This window comes from Erythrolamprus reginae, chromosome 1 (genome assembly GCF_031021105.1).
Source record: "Erythrolamprus reginae isolate rEryReg1 chromosome 1, rEryReg1.hap1, whole genome shotgun sequence".
NCBI lineage: Eukaryota > Metazoa > Chordata > Lepidosauria > Squamata > Dipsadidae > Erythrolamprus > Erythrolamprus reginae.
In genome coordinates this window covers 91875705-91893958 of record NC_091950.1, presented here as the reverse complement: position 1 = coordinate 91893958, position 18254 = coordinate 91875705, and the positions used below count along the sequence as shown (strand labels likewise).

General features: G+C 39.3%; 1 protein-coding gene across 16 annotated transcripts in view; it reads left to right on the top strand.

Annotated features, from left to right (window-relative positions):
* RAD51B (RAD51 paralog B) overlaps positions 1–18254 on the top strand; it is a 465772-nt gene that overhangs the window by 242059 nt on the left and 205459 nt on the right. Inside the window, exon 12 of one of the 16 annotated variants that reach the window (XM_070759062.1) lies at positions 8105–8159. The exons of 14 other annotated variants lie outside the window; for them this stretch is intronic. In XM_070759062.1, the coding sequence (XP_070615163.1) occupies positions 8105–8115 (11 nt within the window). In that variant the 3' untranslated portion in view covers positions 8116–8159. Of the gene's footprint in view, positions 1–5774; positions 5908–8104; positions 8160–18254 lie in introns of those variants that run through there. One more of the 16 variants, XM_070759010.1, reaches the window with a different exon arrangement.

Genomic DNA, 18254 nt, shown 5'->3' with positions numbered 1-18254 from the left:
CCAGATTTCTAGCTAAACTCTAGAAGGCAAAGTCTAAAAGGAGTTAAATTCCATCACCAAGTCTGAACAGGAGAAAAAAGAGAGAGAAGTAGCCACAGCTGCGTGATTTGGCAGAGGCCGCACCAATTGAACTATTCCCCAAAGGCACAGGAAACGTCAGCACACCACTGTATGTACACAAATCAAACCCATCCATTGAAGAAGGGTTAAACTTGCTTACTGAAGCCTGGGAATACAATGAACAATTTCAGCACCCCATTCATTCCTAGCAGATTTTAGCTCCTCTTTCATTACCGCTTCAGTTTCTGTGGTATTTTGGCACATCTTTTGGGAGAGAGAAAGAGAGGATTCAGGAGAAACTCATTAGTATCCCTCCCAACTCAGTCCTTTTATCTATCGCTTTTTCTTATCCATGGCTTTTGAAACTGGCCAAGAAACCAAGGATTGCATGGCTCTGATTAGTGGAATATCTTTACTATCTTCTTGAAAATTATGATTAACTAGAGGAGCACGCCTAACTTGAAAGCCAGTTCTTTACCCACCAAAAGAATGGAAATACTTCCTCACCGGCTTAATTTAATGTCTGCTGCATACAATATTTTAATGCAAAGATGTCTCCCAATTTTAATTTACAGGAATTGATCTCCGCAGTCTGCATTGGTTGCCGATCAGTTTCCGGTCACAATTCAAAGTGTTGGTTATGACCTATAAAGCCCTTCATGGCACCGGAACAGAATATCTCTGGGACTGCCTTCTGCCGCACGAATCCCAGCGACCGGTTCGGTCCCACAGAGTTGGCCTTCTCCAGGTCCCGTCGACTAAACAATGTCATCTGGCGGGACCCAGAGGAAGAGCCTTCTCTGTGGCGGCTCTGACCCTCTGGAACCAGCTCCCCCCTAAGATTAGGATTGCCCCCACCCTCCTTGCCTTTCGGAAACTCCTTAAAACCCACCTCTGCCGTCAGGCATGGGGGAACTGAAACATCTCCCCCTTGCCCATGTTATTCTGGTGTTAGATTGATTATGTGCTTGTTTTTTAATATTCTGGGGTTGTTTTTTATGAATTTTTTAGCTTAACATTGTAATTGGATTGGTGGGTATTGGATTTGTTATTATGTATTGTTTTTACCTTGTTGTGAGCCGCCCCGAGTTTGCGGAGAGGGGCAGCATATAAATCCAATAAATCTAATCTAATCTAATCTAATCTTTTTTTTTGGGGGGGGGGGGAAGCATAGTTCTTAAGATTCAATATAAAATTCCCTGAAGAATAATTGGATTAAGTAATCGATTTAGCTCCTGTGACTTTCCTCCGAGGAAATAACTTTTATTTTGCACTCATTTTCAGATGGATTTGAGGGCTAATAATCACTAAATATGTGTAGGAATGTCACTTGCATGAAGCTGCTTTCTTAAAGTCGTTTAGAAAAGGAATTGAAGATGTACATAGTTACCTTTTCTTTCACAGTCCAAAAGACATGTATAGAAACATAGAAACATAGAAGTCTGACGGCAGAAAAAGACCTCATGGTCCATCTAGTCTGCCCTTATACTATTTTCTGTATTTTATCTTAGGATGGATATATGTTTATCCCAGGCATGTTCAAATTCAGTTACTGTGGATTTATCAACCACGTCTGCTGCAGCTATGCTATCTGTCTGAAGCAACGCTAAATTTACACATGCACTCCTGACAATTCAAGTAATGTATATCTAAAGTTCTACGTATTTACATGTACACACGAATTCAAGTATTGCATATTGCTTCTAAGGTTTTCTGGATTTTTCCAACAATTTTTTGATAGTGTAAGTAAGAGACTTGGCAAAAAGTCCACATATTGATAGAAATGGAGGAGAGTAGCTTTCAAATCAACTTGATTAAAATCACCCACTGCAAGCAAAGCTCCCAGTAAATAGTTTGCAAGTTACAGATGGTACGATAGAGACTATTGAGAGCCTCATCTCTGTTTGCACAAAGAGGAATATACACAGCTGTAATAATGATAACAGAAAATTCCCTAGACAGATGGAGGGGTCTGCACTTGATTGTGAAAAGACCAGCATCAGGGGAGCACAGAGGTTGTCCTTCTTATAGCCAAAATTGAGCCCAAAATTTATGTTGCTGAGTGAGACATGGAAGATTTAGTCTTGTCACACGCAGAAACATTTTTTAATGCAAAATACAAGAAAATATTTGTCATTTAAATTTTTCATTTAAAGGAAGATGTGGAAAGCAAAGAGAGAGAGAGATTTCAACAGCAATTAGAGCAATTCCAGTAGTGTTCCAATCTCACAGTACAAAGGAGAAAACACTCTCTAGGCCTGACCATATGTGTCTGGCCTTTTGCACACATGGGAATAAATTCTTTTTAATTCGGCTAGATTTCTGAGTTGGCTTTCCTTGCTTTGGAATGTAATATTAAAAGCAATAAACTGATGTGAAGTTGCGGTTTAAAAGTTGTACATTCTGTTCAGTTTCCTTGAAAATAATTCCTAATGCAGGTTAATGTCAGGGTTTTTGGTCCAGGAAAACATTATATCAGAACAGCTTCTGATTTAGCTGTTATTACAAAAAAACAAAGAGGGGGAGAGTTTTGCTGTCAGAAAAGGTAGGAAGCCTTGTTGTCTTTAGCTGCACTTATGCTAAATTGTGAGGAAGATCAAAGCTTTGTACTATAACCTTTTACCAGTTCTGACTGGCTAAACTCAATATTTTAAGACTAAAATAAGGCTGAGGAAGTTCATAGGAAACTTGTCTCATGGTAATTATTACTGAGGCAAAAACAGTCTAAAGATTCTTTTGCTTTAAATTTCTTGTCACCCTGTCTGTTCCATATAATTGGTTTTTAGTCAGATTGATTTAGTAAGCTGTATACAGTGATACCTCCTCTTACAAACACCTCATCATACAAACTTTTCGAGATACAAACCCAGGGTTTAAGATTTTTTTGCTTCTTCTTACAAACTATTTTCACCTTACAAACCCACCACCACCACTGTGATGCACCGCCTCCGGACTTCCATTGCCAGCAAAGCATCCATTTTTGCGCTGCTGGGATTCCCCTGAGCTCCCCTCCATGGGAAACACCACCTCCAGACTTCTGTGTTTTTGCGATGTTGCAGGGGAATACCAACAGCGCAAAAACAGGCGCTTCGCTGGCAACGGAAGTCCGGAGGTGGGGTTTCCCAGCGAGGGACGCCTCAGTGAAATTGCAGCATCGCAAAAACACATAAGTCCAGAGGTGGGGTTTCTCATGGAAGGGAGCCTCAGGGGAATCCCAGCAGTGTAAAAACGGGTGCTTCAGCTGGCAAAAGGGGTGAATTTTGGGCTTGCACGCATTAATTGCTTTTCCATTGATTCCTATGGGAAATATTGTTTCGTCTTACAAACTTTTCACCTTAAGAACGTCATCCCAGAACCAATTAAGTTTGTAAGACAAGGTATCACTGTATTTATTAAGCCTTGGGGGGGGGGGGGTGTACAGCAAAGTGAACAGCAGATGAATGCTTAAACAGACAAATAATATTTATGGTCAAGAGCAGGACAACATGTACACTAAAGGTGGATGGCCTTTTAAAAATATAGCTCTATAACGAGAGTCTCAAAAATATGATTATTTATATTGCGAATTACCCTAAACCAAAAAAAATGGAAAATATATTGGCTGCATCTGAGGAGAAGACAATATAGAGTCTTTGGAAGACAGGTATCAGTGTGCAGAGATTATGAATATGGAAATCACTTTTATGGCAAACCTCCTTGGAAATTTGATTAAATTGACTTTGCACAATATTTGAGATTTTGGAAAAATAAATACGTTAAGTCAGGACACACGAGACTATTGAAGTTCTTCAGTGCTTTATTAGTAGCAGGGAACTGAAACAGGGACAGACACCAACTACGCTAAATCTCAACAAGGCAACGGCTAGTCCATTGCCTTATTTATACTCTTAGAAAAGGCGGGAAAACACAGACAGCCATTTAATTTTGGCGGCAGATTTTTGGCTTGCCGCGCAGGAACCAATCAAAATAATTCTTTCATTTAAACCAAGAACATAACAAAATACATAATATTTATATTTATAATATTTATTTATTATTCATTTTTTTTATTTATTTATTTATTACTTACTTACTTACTTACTTACTTACTTACTTACTTACTTACTTACTTACTTACTTACTTACTTATTGGATTTGTATGCCGCCCCTCTCCGGGGCGGCTAACAACAGTGGTAAAAACAACATGTGACAATCCAATACTAAAGCAGCTAAAAACCCTTATTTTAAAACCAATCATACATACAAACATACCATACATAAATTGTAGAAGCCTAGGGGGAAAGAATATCTCAGTTCCTCCATGCCTGACAACAGAGGTGGGTTTTAAGAAGCTTACGAAAGGCAAGAAGGGTGAGGGCTATTCTAATCTCTGGGGGGAGTTGGTTCCAGAGGGCCGGGGCCGCCACAGAGAAGGCTCTTCCCCTGGGTCCCGCCAAACGACATAATATGGCCATTGTGGTTGCAAAATTAATATCACTTAGACTTATATACTGTTTCGCAGTGCTTTACAGAGCTCTCTAAGTGGTTTACAGAGTCAGCATATTGTCCCCCTCCTCATTTTACCCGTCTCGGAAGGATGGAAGGCTGAGTCAACTTTGAGCCGGTGAGAATCAAACTGCCAAACTGCTGACAGTCGGCAGTCAGCAGAATGAGGTTGCAATACTGCATTCTAACCACTGTGCCACTATGGTAAACATAATCTTAGTATGTCCCTTCCTTTTAGCTTCGTCTTGATTCTGTTCCTCGCAATGGCTGTTTTTGTTTTTTCTGACTTCAAGATAAATGTCGTAAAATTGCTTTTTTTTTTAACTTCATCCTTACTACCATTGGTTTGGTTGCCCTTTGCTGATTAACTATTTCGATGGGGCCATCAGATAGCCATGTGTTTATTCTCTTTGGCTTTTGACATGACACATACTTTCCAGCAATTTCAATGATGTTACCTTGGATCGCTTGCCATTGTTCATTTTGATCTTTGCTTTCTAAATTCAGTGGTTCAAACATACATAGATGAGATGTTCCTCACATTGAATTTTTTTGAGAAAGACATAAGAAGATACATAGGAAATGATAAATCCCAGATGACTTAGTTTCCAGAACAAGAGAACCATTTTAAGTAAAAATTGATACAAGCTGGCTCAGCAACTTAGGCATAGAGATTTTAAGTTCTCAGTTACACAGTTAAATGCTGTCTATTTAAAATAAGCAGAAATAGAGCCCCTTTTTGAAATCTTTTCATAAAAAAGAATAACTTATTGCATAAGCAAAACATTGGGGCTGAACGCAATCTAGGAAGGTAGAAGAGGCAATTATGAAGAACCAATTTCCCCAAAAATAATTATTCTAGAAGAATGTTTAAAATTATTTACTCTAAAAGTTAGTATCTCATTATTCAATACCTATATACCTGCTGATTAATAAAACTAGAGTTGTTTGAGATAACTGGTAATTCTGTACTCTGAATTCTTGTATTACTGTAACAAAAGCATTTATATCTGTTTCTATATGCTCAAGTTTGGGAATTTTCAGACAACCAGTTCTTGCCTTTAAACACCGTCAGATTGAAATTGGGGTTTGTACCTCTGTTACTACCTAATGAACTTATCACTTTTTATCTGCCTACACAGAAATATTTGCTGGTTAAGATGACCAATCCTTGTTTCATTGTGCTCCAGACTGATCAACTGATTGTTTTTCTTGTTGGTTATCCACAGATCCTCTATACCTGACAAGTCCTAGACATTGGCCAGTTTTGGAACTGAACAAATAAAAACTCACAAACCTGTTCACCTTGTTCCACAACGGGCAAACACCTAGTTAGTGGTTTACTTCTTTCTACTTGTATCTCTGTGCAGATTGAAACACATTCTGTGGAAGTCAGGCCCAAGCCCTGAAATAAGACAATGAGATCCAATTGAGTTTAATCTCTATTTGTTTATACCAATGGACGGAATCTTGCCAAACTAAAGCTATAACTTTCTAAGCTGTTAAATATATCCTGAAAGATTCTAGGACAGTGATGGCGAACCCATGGCCTGGGTGCCACAAAAGGCACGTGGAGCCATATCTGCTGGCACGCAAGCCATTACCCTAGTTTAGCACCAACATGCATGTGTGTGCCGGCCAGCTGATTTTTGGCTTGCACAGAGGCACTGGGAGGGCGGTTTTGTCTTCCAGAGAGCCTCCGGGGGGATGGAGGAGAGCATATTTACCCTCTTCCGGCTCCAGGCAAAACACAAGCCTACTGGGCCCATTAGAAGTTGCGAAATAGGTCATTTCCGGCCTCCAGAGGGAAGGGTAAGATGTTTATGCCCTCCCCAGGCATTGAATTTTGGCTGTGGGTATTCACACATGCATGACAGCATGCACGCATACTCTTTCGGCACTCAAGGGGAAAAAGGCTTGCCATCACTGTTCTAGGGAGTGGTTACCTGAACCTCTTTCCTCTTCTACCCTCCAGCTGGACACTGCCCAGTGATCCAGGTCCATCATAATAGGGCTATCTTGGTAGACACTTAGACACTTTAGTTCAGGGATGTCAAAGTCATGTCGTCACGGCGGTGTCATGTGACATATCTCAACTCTCCCCCCCCCCATTACTAAACTGAGCATGGGTGTGAGACGCAGGCTGCAAGTTTGACACCCCTGCTTTGCTTGGTCTAAAATACAGTGGTTCATAAAATAAGAGGGAAATTGTGATCCCCTTATATAGAGCGCTGGTGAGACCACATTTGGAATACTGTGTTCAGTTCTGGAGACCTCACCTACAAAAAGATACAGTATTGACAAAATTGAATGGGTCCAAAGACGGGCTAAAAGAATGGTGGAAGGTCTTAAGCATAAAACGTATCAGGAAAGACTTCATGAACTCAATCTGTATAGTCTGGAGGACAGAAGGAAAAGGGGGGACATGATCGAAACATTTAAATATGTCAAAGGGTTAAATAAGGTCCAGGAGGGAAGTGTTTTTAATAGAAAAGTGAACACAAGAACAAGGGGACACAATCTGAAGTTAGTTGGGGGAAAGATCAAAAGCAACATGAGAAAATATTATTTTACTGAAAGAGTAGTAGATGCTTGGAACAAACTTCCAGCAGACGTGGTTGGTAAATCCCCAGTAACTGAATTTAAACATGCCTGGGATAAACATATATCCATTGTAAGATAAAATACAGGAAATAGTATAAGGGCAGACTAGATGGACCCTGAGGTCTTTTTCTGCCGTCAGTCTTCTATGTTTCTATGTTTCATCGGCTAACCGTAATAAGGAATTGGTGTGACACTGATACTACTATCACTGCCCTGGTTATCAATTTACTTTGGGATCCAATTCAAGGGGATTGTTATCACCTCCTCAATAATTTCAGGAAAGTCTCTGCGAGCAAGCTTTTATCCATTGTTCCCAGTGGTGGAAGTGGGGATGCCAAAGGACACTCCACACGAAGTCATTGCAATTTGGAGAAATTCCTTAATGGTGTTGCCCCCACATTCCAGAAAGGTTTACTTGTATGGGGAAACCCCTAACTTCCCTTCAGGAAGTCACTGCTTTTAGTTCATTTAAAATTAAGATTCTGTACTTCGTATTCTTCAATTTACTTGTTTATATTATTGTAAATTGTCTTGAGCTCTAGAAACTCTGTTGTGCATACGTTATAACCGTAAAATGTCATTACATATGACTGACTGCAGGAACGGTAGAGGAATATGATTTTGTGTCTCAAAAAAATTGGACAGCAGACACAAATATTGGGCAGAACATTAAACAATGCTGGAATAATCCGGATACGTTGTACAATTTATGTGAATTGGATATTTTCCTGCTATGGTGAAATTGTCTTCTGCAAGAGGTGTACCTTTCATTGAATAATGGGGAATTTGCGTAAGTCAGCACCGTTGTAAAATGTTCACTAAATAAATATTTTGTGCTACGTCAGATTTAGGAAGTTAGCCAATTGTGACCATGCTTAAATATTGATGTTAACTGTTAATAATGAGGTTGTGTTTATTACATTAAAGTGGATAATACTGAATTTGATTTTTCCAGGTAATGCATGAGGATTTATGAGGCTGCTCTTATAATCCAAGAAGACAAATGAGGAAAAAATATTACTATTTACAGTCAGATTGTTGAGTGCAGCAGTGCCTGTAGGAACATGTAGTGAACCTCTGGACACTGGCAATTAATTTTGTTGCTGAGGCATTTCTTGCTACATACAAGGCAAAAGCCAACAAAGAAAAAAAAAAGCTTGAGAGAGATCCAGAATAGCTCTCACTATTAAATAAAATGCAGGCAGGAAATACAATTTCCTTTTGTCATAGGGGTTTTTTTCCCCAGCTATCTCCCCGCAGCGCTCTCCCCCTTCTCCATACATACACAATTAGAGATACAAATAAACCTTCCATCAACTGCCTGCAATTCCCTCTCTAATTATGTGGCATTCATTCAAGCAGAAAAGAAAAACTGCTCTGATGTTAACTACATATATTACTGTTTTGGTAATCTATGATTTGTTTCTTTAGCTAAATATATAGTTTAGTTAAATAAATAATCTAACAATGAGTGTATTGTTTCCAAATGTTGGGGGAGATGGTTTGTTTTTTTTCTTTTATGATTCCACATATTGCTCATGAACATATTCCACAATCCACTTTAGTACATTTGTCATAGCCCTATTATCATTCTAATATTTCTGTTCTGGAAGCATTCAAACTCTAATAGTCCTCATTATTGGAAGTTCTTCCCCCATTTGCCATACCTTTCAAAGGCTTCAGCTGTGGAGAATTTGAATAAATTGATCCTAACTGGTTATTTTAAAGATTAGGTTAAATTGCTTTGTTTGCTATTCAGAAGACATGAACTCAAATATAGTTTGCCACCTGAGTATCTAGATCAGTGTTTCTCAACCTTGGGTGTTTGAAGATGGGTGGACTTCAACTCCCAGAATTCTGGGAGTTGAAGTCCTCCCATCTTCAAATGCCCAAGGTTGAGAAACACTGATCTAGATGATCAACATAATCAGGAGAAATGTAAAAAGGAAGAATGAGTTGGGTCTACACATTATTGTAAATGTATACAGTTTGCTACCAGGAGGTGAATTATTGTATGTTATGCAGTGTAGATTCCCAATTCTGTCACTACCGGTGCACTGCGCGCACAAGCTTTGATTCATCTGTGGGCTGGCGGGCATCCCAGCGAGATTTTGCTTCTGCACATGAGCGCACATGAGATTTGGGTGATTTTTTTCCTTCCATGCATGCACCAAAGCAAAAAATTGCCAAAATCTCTCGTGCACATCCTCCATGAGATCTTGCTTCATGCGCAGAATCAAAATCTCGCTGGTATGCATTCACGTACCTGCAGCAGAAACAAGGCTGCGCTCAACTCAGTTTTAGCTACCGGTGCGCCGTCCTTATCCATACGTGTAGCAACCCAATACTGATGTTAGGTTAGGTCATTCAGCTGGTTCTCTAAGTTAGAAATATGAGTGAAATATTATGATTGGTTAGATAAGAAATTTATTTAGAAAAGGGAATGAGTAAGAACAAAAGAAAATGGGGATATTAGAGATGCGGAAGTAAATACACCATTTTTAGCTATGGACAGTATCCCAAGCCTTCCCTTAACACTTTAAACCCCTAAATTACCATTTCCCATTCCCTTAACAACCATTTACTCACCATTATTACTGGCACTCACCATTGAATAAGATACTTAGTGATCCTGATATTTAGAAACATAATTCTTTATTAACAATAATTATTTTTTTGTTATTTATTTGCAAAATTTATTAGTTTGGCGATGACGTATGATGTCATTGGGTGGGAAAAACCGTGATCTAGAAAAAAACCCACAAAGTATTTTTAATTAATATTTTTTGAAAAACTGTGGTATAGGCTATTCGTGAAGTTCAAACCCGCGAAAATCGAGGGAACACTGTAACACCGAGAACCCAGATGACAAAAATAGTCTAGGACAGTGATGGCGAACCTATGGGACGGGTGCCATAGATGGCACGCGGAGCCATATCTGCTGGCACTCAAGCCGTTGCCCTAGCTTAGCTCCAACATGCATGTTCATGCTGGCCAGCTGATTTTGGCTTGCACAGAGGCTCTGGCAGGGCATTTTTGGCTTCCAGGGAGCCTCCGGGGGATGGGAGAGGGCATTTTTATCCTCTCCCACCTCCAGGGAAGCCTTTGTAGCCTGGGGAGGGCAAAACACGAGCCTACTGGGCCCACCAGAAGTTGGGAAACAGGCCATTTCTGGCCTTCAGAAGGCTTCTGGGTGGCAGGGGAAGCTATTTTTGCCCTCTCCAGGCATTGAATTATGAGTATGGGCACTCGCGTATGTGTGACAGTGGTACAGGGAGGGCGTTTTTGGTCTCCAGGGGGATGGAGGAGGGGATACTTACCCTCTCCCGGCTCCAGGAAAACCTTTGGCAAAACACAAGCCTACTGGGCCAACAGAAGTTGGGAAATAGGCCGTTTCCGGCCTCCAGAGGTATAGGGGAAGATATTTTCGCCCTCCCAGGCGTTGAATTTCGGCACACTCTTTCGGCACCCGAGGAAGACCATCACTGGTCTAGGAGGTAGCACTAGATAAATGATACACACCTATCATAAATTTGAATTAAAAACTGAGAAATAATAATATAATAATGGGATTGGCAAAATTAGAAGAATAAAGAAAGATAACAAACTGAGAAATAATAATATAATAATGGGATTGGCAAAATTAGAAGAATAAAGAAAGAAACTGCCAGTCTGTTATAAAAAATAATTACTAGAACAGAGATATTTCACTCAGGGAAGAGTTAAGGAGGAGGAAGAGGAAGTAGGAAGTGAAGGAGGAGATAGGTGGCGGAGAGAGGAAGGAAGGAAGGGGGAGAGAAAGTGCAAGGAAGTAGATGGGAGAGGAGGTGAGAGTGAAGAGATAACAAAAGTTCAGACTTTAATGAATATTTGTTAAGATATATTATTATGTTCTGTGTAGGGTGATGTAAATACTTGACGTGTGGAGAAAAAAAATTAAACTTTCAAAAAAAAAGAAAAAATATGTGTGTGTGGCAGAAAACAAAGAATGGAAAACAAAAGGTTTGGTGAAAATGACTTGAGAAAAGTGTCGTGTTGAGAAGAAGTAGAGAGTCTGACTATAGCATTGTCAATTACTCTGTTTCTGTTAGAGACTCACTGTCACATATTTTGGCCCTTAGAGATTACTGTTGCAGTAAAAATGAAATTCAGCTAAGGAATAATGTGGCTGGGCAAATCTTCAAATGTTCCAATGAAAACTCAAAACACTTGCTTGATGAAGCAGTGTAATCGTTTTGTTTGTACAAACACATTGCCTTGCCGGGCTCTGCTCTGCTCTGACAAAAACTCCAACAAATAGTGCCAAAAGGCACAGTGTTTTTCCCAAGCTTTGGTGAGCAATGCTCATGCGCCGATTGTTCCTAATTCCCACAGTACTGTCTTACGTCTAAGGATATTTAGCCATGAAGTAGGGCTTATTACCATTATTGTTCTCATCTTTTCTACTACCTCTTTCCATTGGTATCTTATGGTTATACAGTAGAACCCTGACTTACGAGACTAATTGGTTCCGGAAGGAGGCTCGTAAGTCGGAACGCTCGTATGACGAAACATTGTTTCCCATAGGAAACAATGTAAAGTCAATTAATCCGTGCAACAACAAAAAAACCCGCTGCCGCCGAACGCGGAAGTTAGCGTTTGGCTTCAGGAGACAGCTGCGAAGCGGCGCGCGTGTTTTAAAACGTCGCAGCCGGCCTGGGGGGCTCGGGGGGAATTGTTATATATATATTGTTATATATATATATATATTGTTATATATATATATATAGATTGTTATATATATATTGTTTTTATCGTTGCTGTAAGCCGCCCTGAGTCTATGGAGAGGGGCGGCATACAAGTCTAAATAATAATAATAATAATAATAATAATAATAATAATAATAATAATAATAATAATAATAATAATAATCGCAGTCCTAGGTGCTTGGGAAGCGCCCAACTGGTGATGAAATACGAAATCCAGCATAGTGATCTCGTTTGCTGTGTTGTATTGACATAATAATAATAATAATAATAATAATAATAATAATAATAATAATAATTTATTAGATTTGTATGCCGTCCCTCTCTGAAGACTCCAGTAATAAAGATTTGTTTGGGGTTTTTTTTCATAGTTTTTTGTTCAGAATCAAAAGAATAGTCACCCTCAAACTTTTACTGAACACTGTACAAAGAACAACCAATTTCAGTAACCTCTGAAGTTCCTGTTCACATTGTGTGTTGGTGCATTTTTTAAATTACCAAAAGAAATTGACCAGCGAAAATATTTGTTTACATGAATGAATTGATGGCTTAACCCAGAGGTCTTCAAACTTGGCGATTTTAAGACTTGTGGATTTCAACTTTTAAGACTTGTGGCTGGAGAATTCTGGAGTTGAAGTCCACAAGTCTTAAAGTTTTCAAGTTTGAAGACCTCTAATTTAATCTAGGTCACTTAAGCATAGCTCTAGGCACAGTGCTCATATCCTTCGCCCTCCTGACCTCTTTGTTTTTTGCTGACAAACCTCTTTGTGCTGCTCTTGTTTTCTCTCTTTCACCATGTAGCTTCTCCTTCAATTTTGGGTCATCATGCACCCATTGTTTTATCTTGTTCTCTCTCCCATCCTTGTGCCTGCTTATTGTTTCCTTGATTGCGCAGTGCCTAAATAAAGGGATTCCGAAGAATCTGGAGCCAGGCCTTTTAGCCTGAGTAAACTTTTTTTTTTCATGGCACTCTTTGGCCTGTTCACTCTTATCATCATGCGGGGTGTTAGATGGATTAAACCTTTCAATCCCATGATTTAATGAGGGTCATCTTGAAGGAACTGGCCCAAGAAAGCTTGACCTCTGATTTCAAAACAAAGACTCTTAGTTTTCCTGCTGAAATATCTCATAAAGCAATTTAAGCAATCATGCCACAGAATTGCTCTTATACCAAACCCGTATAGTCTTCATATTATTGTTTGCATAATAATAATAATTATTATTATAATTTATTAGATTTGTATGCCTCCCCTCTCCACAGACTCGGGGCGGCTCACAACAATAATAAAAACAATGTGCAATGTAACAAATCTAATATTTAAAAGAAAGCATCTAAAAAGCCCATCATTTAAAAACCATACAACACAGGCATACACCATACATAAAACAATATAAGCCTGGGGGAGATGTCTCAATTCTCCCATGCCTGGCGATATAGATAAGTCTTAAGCAATTTACGAAAGACAAGGAGGGTGGGGGCAGTTCTGATCTCTGGGGGGAGTTGATTCCAGAGGGCCGGGGCCGCCACAGAGAAGGCTCTTACCCTGGGGCCCGCCAGACGACATTGTTTAGTTGACGGGACCTGGAGAAGGCCAACTCTGTGGGACCTTATTGGCAGCTGGGATTCGTGCAGCAGAAGACGGTCCCGGAGGTATTCTGGTCCGATGCCATGTAGGGATCATATGCCATAAATCATCATAGAGGAATTGACTATTATGAGATTACTATGAAATACTGCTGATATGTTAAAACATGTTACACAAACACATTCACGATTCCCTAATATTGACATTTTCTGTGTCCTCTGTTTACAAGAGGTGAGTATTGGAGGTCATGAGAAAAAGGGAGCAGCACAATCTTATTTAATAAAACTATAAAAGATCCAGATGCCCATCTGATTATAAGACTTGACTCAACAAGCCTTGTTTAAATTACGGATGATTAAAACTGAATCAAGAAAAAAAAAAGCTTGCTATGCAGTTCCTGGTGTGCAAGAAATTGTGCATATGCTAAGAGACAGGGTTGTTGACCCAATTGTCAGGACAATTGAAGCAATATATTTGGCTTGCTCTTCATCTCCGGTAAAGGCATAGGATGACTTTGATTTCTTTCTGTAGATACTACAGGGGGAAAAAAAGATATAATCATTTTTATTACATTTTTTTTAAAAAAATGCTTGTTTCACAATGCTTCTGAGTTTACAAACGTGACTCCCAAAAGGGGAGATGGGGAATCCATTTGGTTGGATGAATTTCTTTAATAAACAAAGAAAGTTGGGTAAAAAGTACTATATTTTTCGGACTATAAGATGCAGCAGTATCTAAGACGCACCCAGATTTTTGTCATCCCCGCCACCCAGGAGCACTCTGCAAGCCTCCCAAACCCTCTGCCTGCCCCCTTTTTCACGAAAAATTGGTCTGTTTTTCCAAAAAGAGTGGCATTTTTGCCTTCCCCTAGTTCCCAAGGAGTACTCTACAGGCCTCCCCAAATATCTGTGCACCCCGTTTTTTAAAAAATGGACCCATTTTTCACCCATTTTTCCTAAAAACAGGGCATGCGGGGGTTTGGGAAGCCTGCAGTGTGCTCTTGGGGACTAGGGGAAAGCAAAAACAACCCAATTTTTGCAAAAAGTTGCCTGCTTTTTCCCCATTTTTTCACAAAAATGGGGGTGTTTTTCCTTCCCCCAGTCCCCAGGAGCACTCTGCAGGCCTCCCAAACTCTTAGCGCATACCATTTTTGTGAAAAAACTGTCCCATTTTTTGCAAAAATGGGTTGTGGGGGCAGTGCTTTGGGAGGCCAAAAATGCTGTATTTGGTGTAACATTTCCACCCTCTTTTGGGGGGGGGGGTGCAACTTAGACTCTGAAAAATATAAGACATTTTCTAGAGCTTTTGTTTGGTTAAAACATGAAAGTTTTAAAATTGGACTAAGAAAATAACATCACACGGTTCCAAAGCAAGACCTACCTACCTTCCTCTAAAAGACCATTTTAAACTATAGGGGCAGCAATTGGTCGTGCTAATTCAGTAATTTACTTTTGTTTGTGCTTTATTTTGTTTATGGAATGCATTTTGTGTCATTCTTCTTAAACCTGAAGAGGAAAGCCATTCCGTACATGAAATCATTTATTAGCAGGAAAATCAATTGCAATCCAGTATATTGGTGGGTTGAGCTCAAGATTATGACTTTAGAAAACACGAAGCACTAGGTAGAATTGGACTACACTGGTCACTGTCACCTAGCATGGGCTACAGGGGAGATCATCATGTGGTTTTAATTAATTTTGAGTCTTACTTGAAACCAATTTACCCAACACAAAGCAGGTAGTGTTCTGAAAGGCAGCTTTGAGAGGACTGTTACTGATAAACCATTGGATTTCTGAATGGTTGACAAGTCTAATTAAATGGATTTTGTTAAGTGCTTGTTTAAGAAGAGGCTTTCTATTATATGTTAAACATTTTCATTGACAATCAAGCATAATCTCTTTCTAATAAATTATTTTGAAATTCCCTGTTCGCTTTTTTTCTGAGAAAAGTAAGCAAGGCAGAATAATTTCAATTGTAATAGAAAGCCATTTCATCTAGATGAAATGAAATGGCTTTCTTCTTGCAGAGAACCTCCGCCACACTCACAGAGCTATTCCAGAAAAAGATAATCTAAACTTTTTTGTTATTATTATTTTAAATTATTACATTCCTAATAAAGCTATTTATCTAGTTAAATAATGTGTCTAATGTATCATACGTAGCACACAATTTCAGCATTTTATCGTCTTCTGTGTCCTAAATTTCATGTCACAGATTGAAATGAGCGGCATATAAGTGCAATAAATAAATAAAAAGGCAATTGAAAGGCAGCAGGATAGAGACAAAGAAAACAGGAAAGATAAGGTAGAGAAAAATATGAGCTGAGGTGGCGCAGCAGGTAGAGTGCAGTACTGCAGGACACTAAAGCTGACTGCTAGATCTGCAGGTCAATGGTTCAAATCTCATCACCAGCTCAAGGTTGACTTAGCCTTCCATCCTTGTCAGGCATGGGGGAATTGACATGTTCCTTCTCCCTAGGCTTATAAAATTTATGTATGGTACGCTAGTGTGTATGATTGGTTTTAACTTGTGGGTTTTTTTAAATTAATTTAAATATTGGATTTGTTTTACATTGTATTGCTATTGCTGTGAGCCGCCCCGAGTCTGCGGAGAGGGGCGGCATACAAATCTGATTAAACTTAAACTTAAACTTCTGAGGTGGTAAAATGAGGACGCTGATTGTGGGGGAAATATACTGGCTCTGTTAAAAAGTGCTATTGCTAACATGTTGTAAGCCAAGGGTCCCCAAACTTGGCAACTTTAAGACTTGTGGACTTCAACTCCCAGAATTCTCCAGCCAGAATTCTGGGAGTTGAAGTCCACAAGTCTTAAAGTTGCCAAGTTTGAAGACCTCTGTAAGCCGTCCTGAGTCTAAGGAGAAGGGCGGCATAAAAAAATTGAACAAATAAATAAATAAAACACTAAAAGATGCCTCCATATCTTGTTCCACTGTATGACCCAAGGCAATTTAATACCCAGTTTTCCTCCCTATGTTTGATTGTTTACATTCCAAGGGGGTATAGCTTTTGAATGTTCTCTCAATAGCTTATAAAGAACCGAACACTTAAACCCAGCGTGAGACAAATCTTACTTTCTGTTATTATTTTTTTAAAATCTGTTAATTATTTTTTAAATAAAATCCTGCCAAAAAGGCCAATGTAAGATTAAGAATTCTTTTCACCATCATTCAAATTTGTGTTCACGTCAGTGCTCATCCAATGGCCTGTTACAACACTGCATCTGTTTTACCCCCCCCCCCATATTTGAGGATCTGATTTGCCAAACAACTGTGTTATTTCTGTCTTGAAATAAATTAAGTCTTTCTGTTTTGTATCTTTTAGCACTTCCCAAAACACAGCTGTACATTAATCCAACAATACAGATTGCCGGGTGGGATTAGGAAGGCGAGGGAAACGGGTACAGTTAATGCCTAACAGCTACGGGTATTACAAGAACAATCTTCATCCACTGTTCAAAGATACGGTCCATGGTGTCTAAAATTACTAAACTGCCATTATCTGAGAAGAATGCTAGAGGCTTCTACTTTTCTAGCTTTTGGGCTTCAAACAATCGAAGGAGAATACAGTGTTCCCTCGATTTTCGCGGGTTCGAACTTTGCGAAAAGTCTATACCACGGTTTTTCAAAAATATTAATTAAAAAATACTTTGTGGGTTTTTTCCCTATACCACGGTTTTTCCCACCCGATGACGTCATATGTCATCGCCAAACTTTCGTCCGCCTTTAATAAATATATTTTTAATAAACTTAAATAAATAAACATGGTGAACAATAATCTAAATGGTTGCTAAGGGAATGGGAAATTGTAATTTAGGGGTTTAAAGGGTTAAGGGAAGGCCTGTGATACTGTTCATAGCCAAAAATAGTGTATTTACTTCCGCATCTCTACTTTGCGGAAATTCAACTTTCGCGGGTGATCTCGGAACGCATCCCCCGCGAAAATTGAGGGAACACTGTACTAGAAATGTAAAACATAGTGAATAGACACCAGTCATCCATTACCTAAACTTTTTCACTCTGCTTCAAATCACAAGAATATTTTTTTCCCTACTTCTAGGTAGACTGGAAAATTACAATGCAGTACACTTTTAAAATCAGTTATGCAGAAAATGCTTTGCCCGGAAAAGAATGTAGCTTTTTAAAAACATATAATTAGAAACAACCTTGGATAAAGAACCCTACCTTGAGCATAACTATTGGGCAAAGCAGGAGGTCTAATAAAGGAGATAAGGAGAAAAGCAGCTGGAGGCATGGAAGGGGAACTAGGAGAGGAAGTAAAAATCCAGTCAACAATGACTTAAAGGCAGGGAGCACAATTGGTGTGGGGTCATGCTCCACCTGTTAGAGAAGTACAAGAGGGCGTAGAAGAAAATATGTCTGGCCAGGACAAAGAAATGAAATCAAATACAAGACTGATGAGGACCACATGGGATTCAGAGGTGGTGTATCCTTGGCTTAAAAAGAAGTGGGTGGATAAGTGAATAGAGATGGGGAAATGATTTTTGGAACAGTGGTTTAACTGCATCATAAGTTTTGGATTTTTTGGGGGGGTGTTTTGCTTTTGTCTTTAGGTGATACTTTAGGTGATCATCTTTAGGTGATACTTTTTTTGCTTTTGTCTGAGCATCTTTAGGTGATTCTATAGAGGGCATAGGGAATGGCATTGAAGGATGGAAAGGAAGAGCCATTTTCAAGACAACAATTGTATAGTCAGATCTTGAGTCCATTCCAAGGTACCAAGTTCAGAAAATGTCT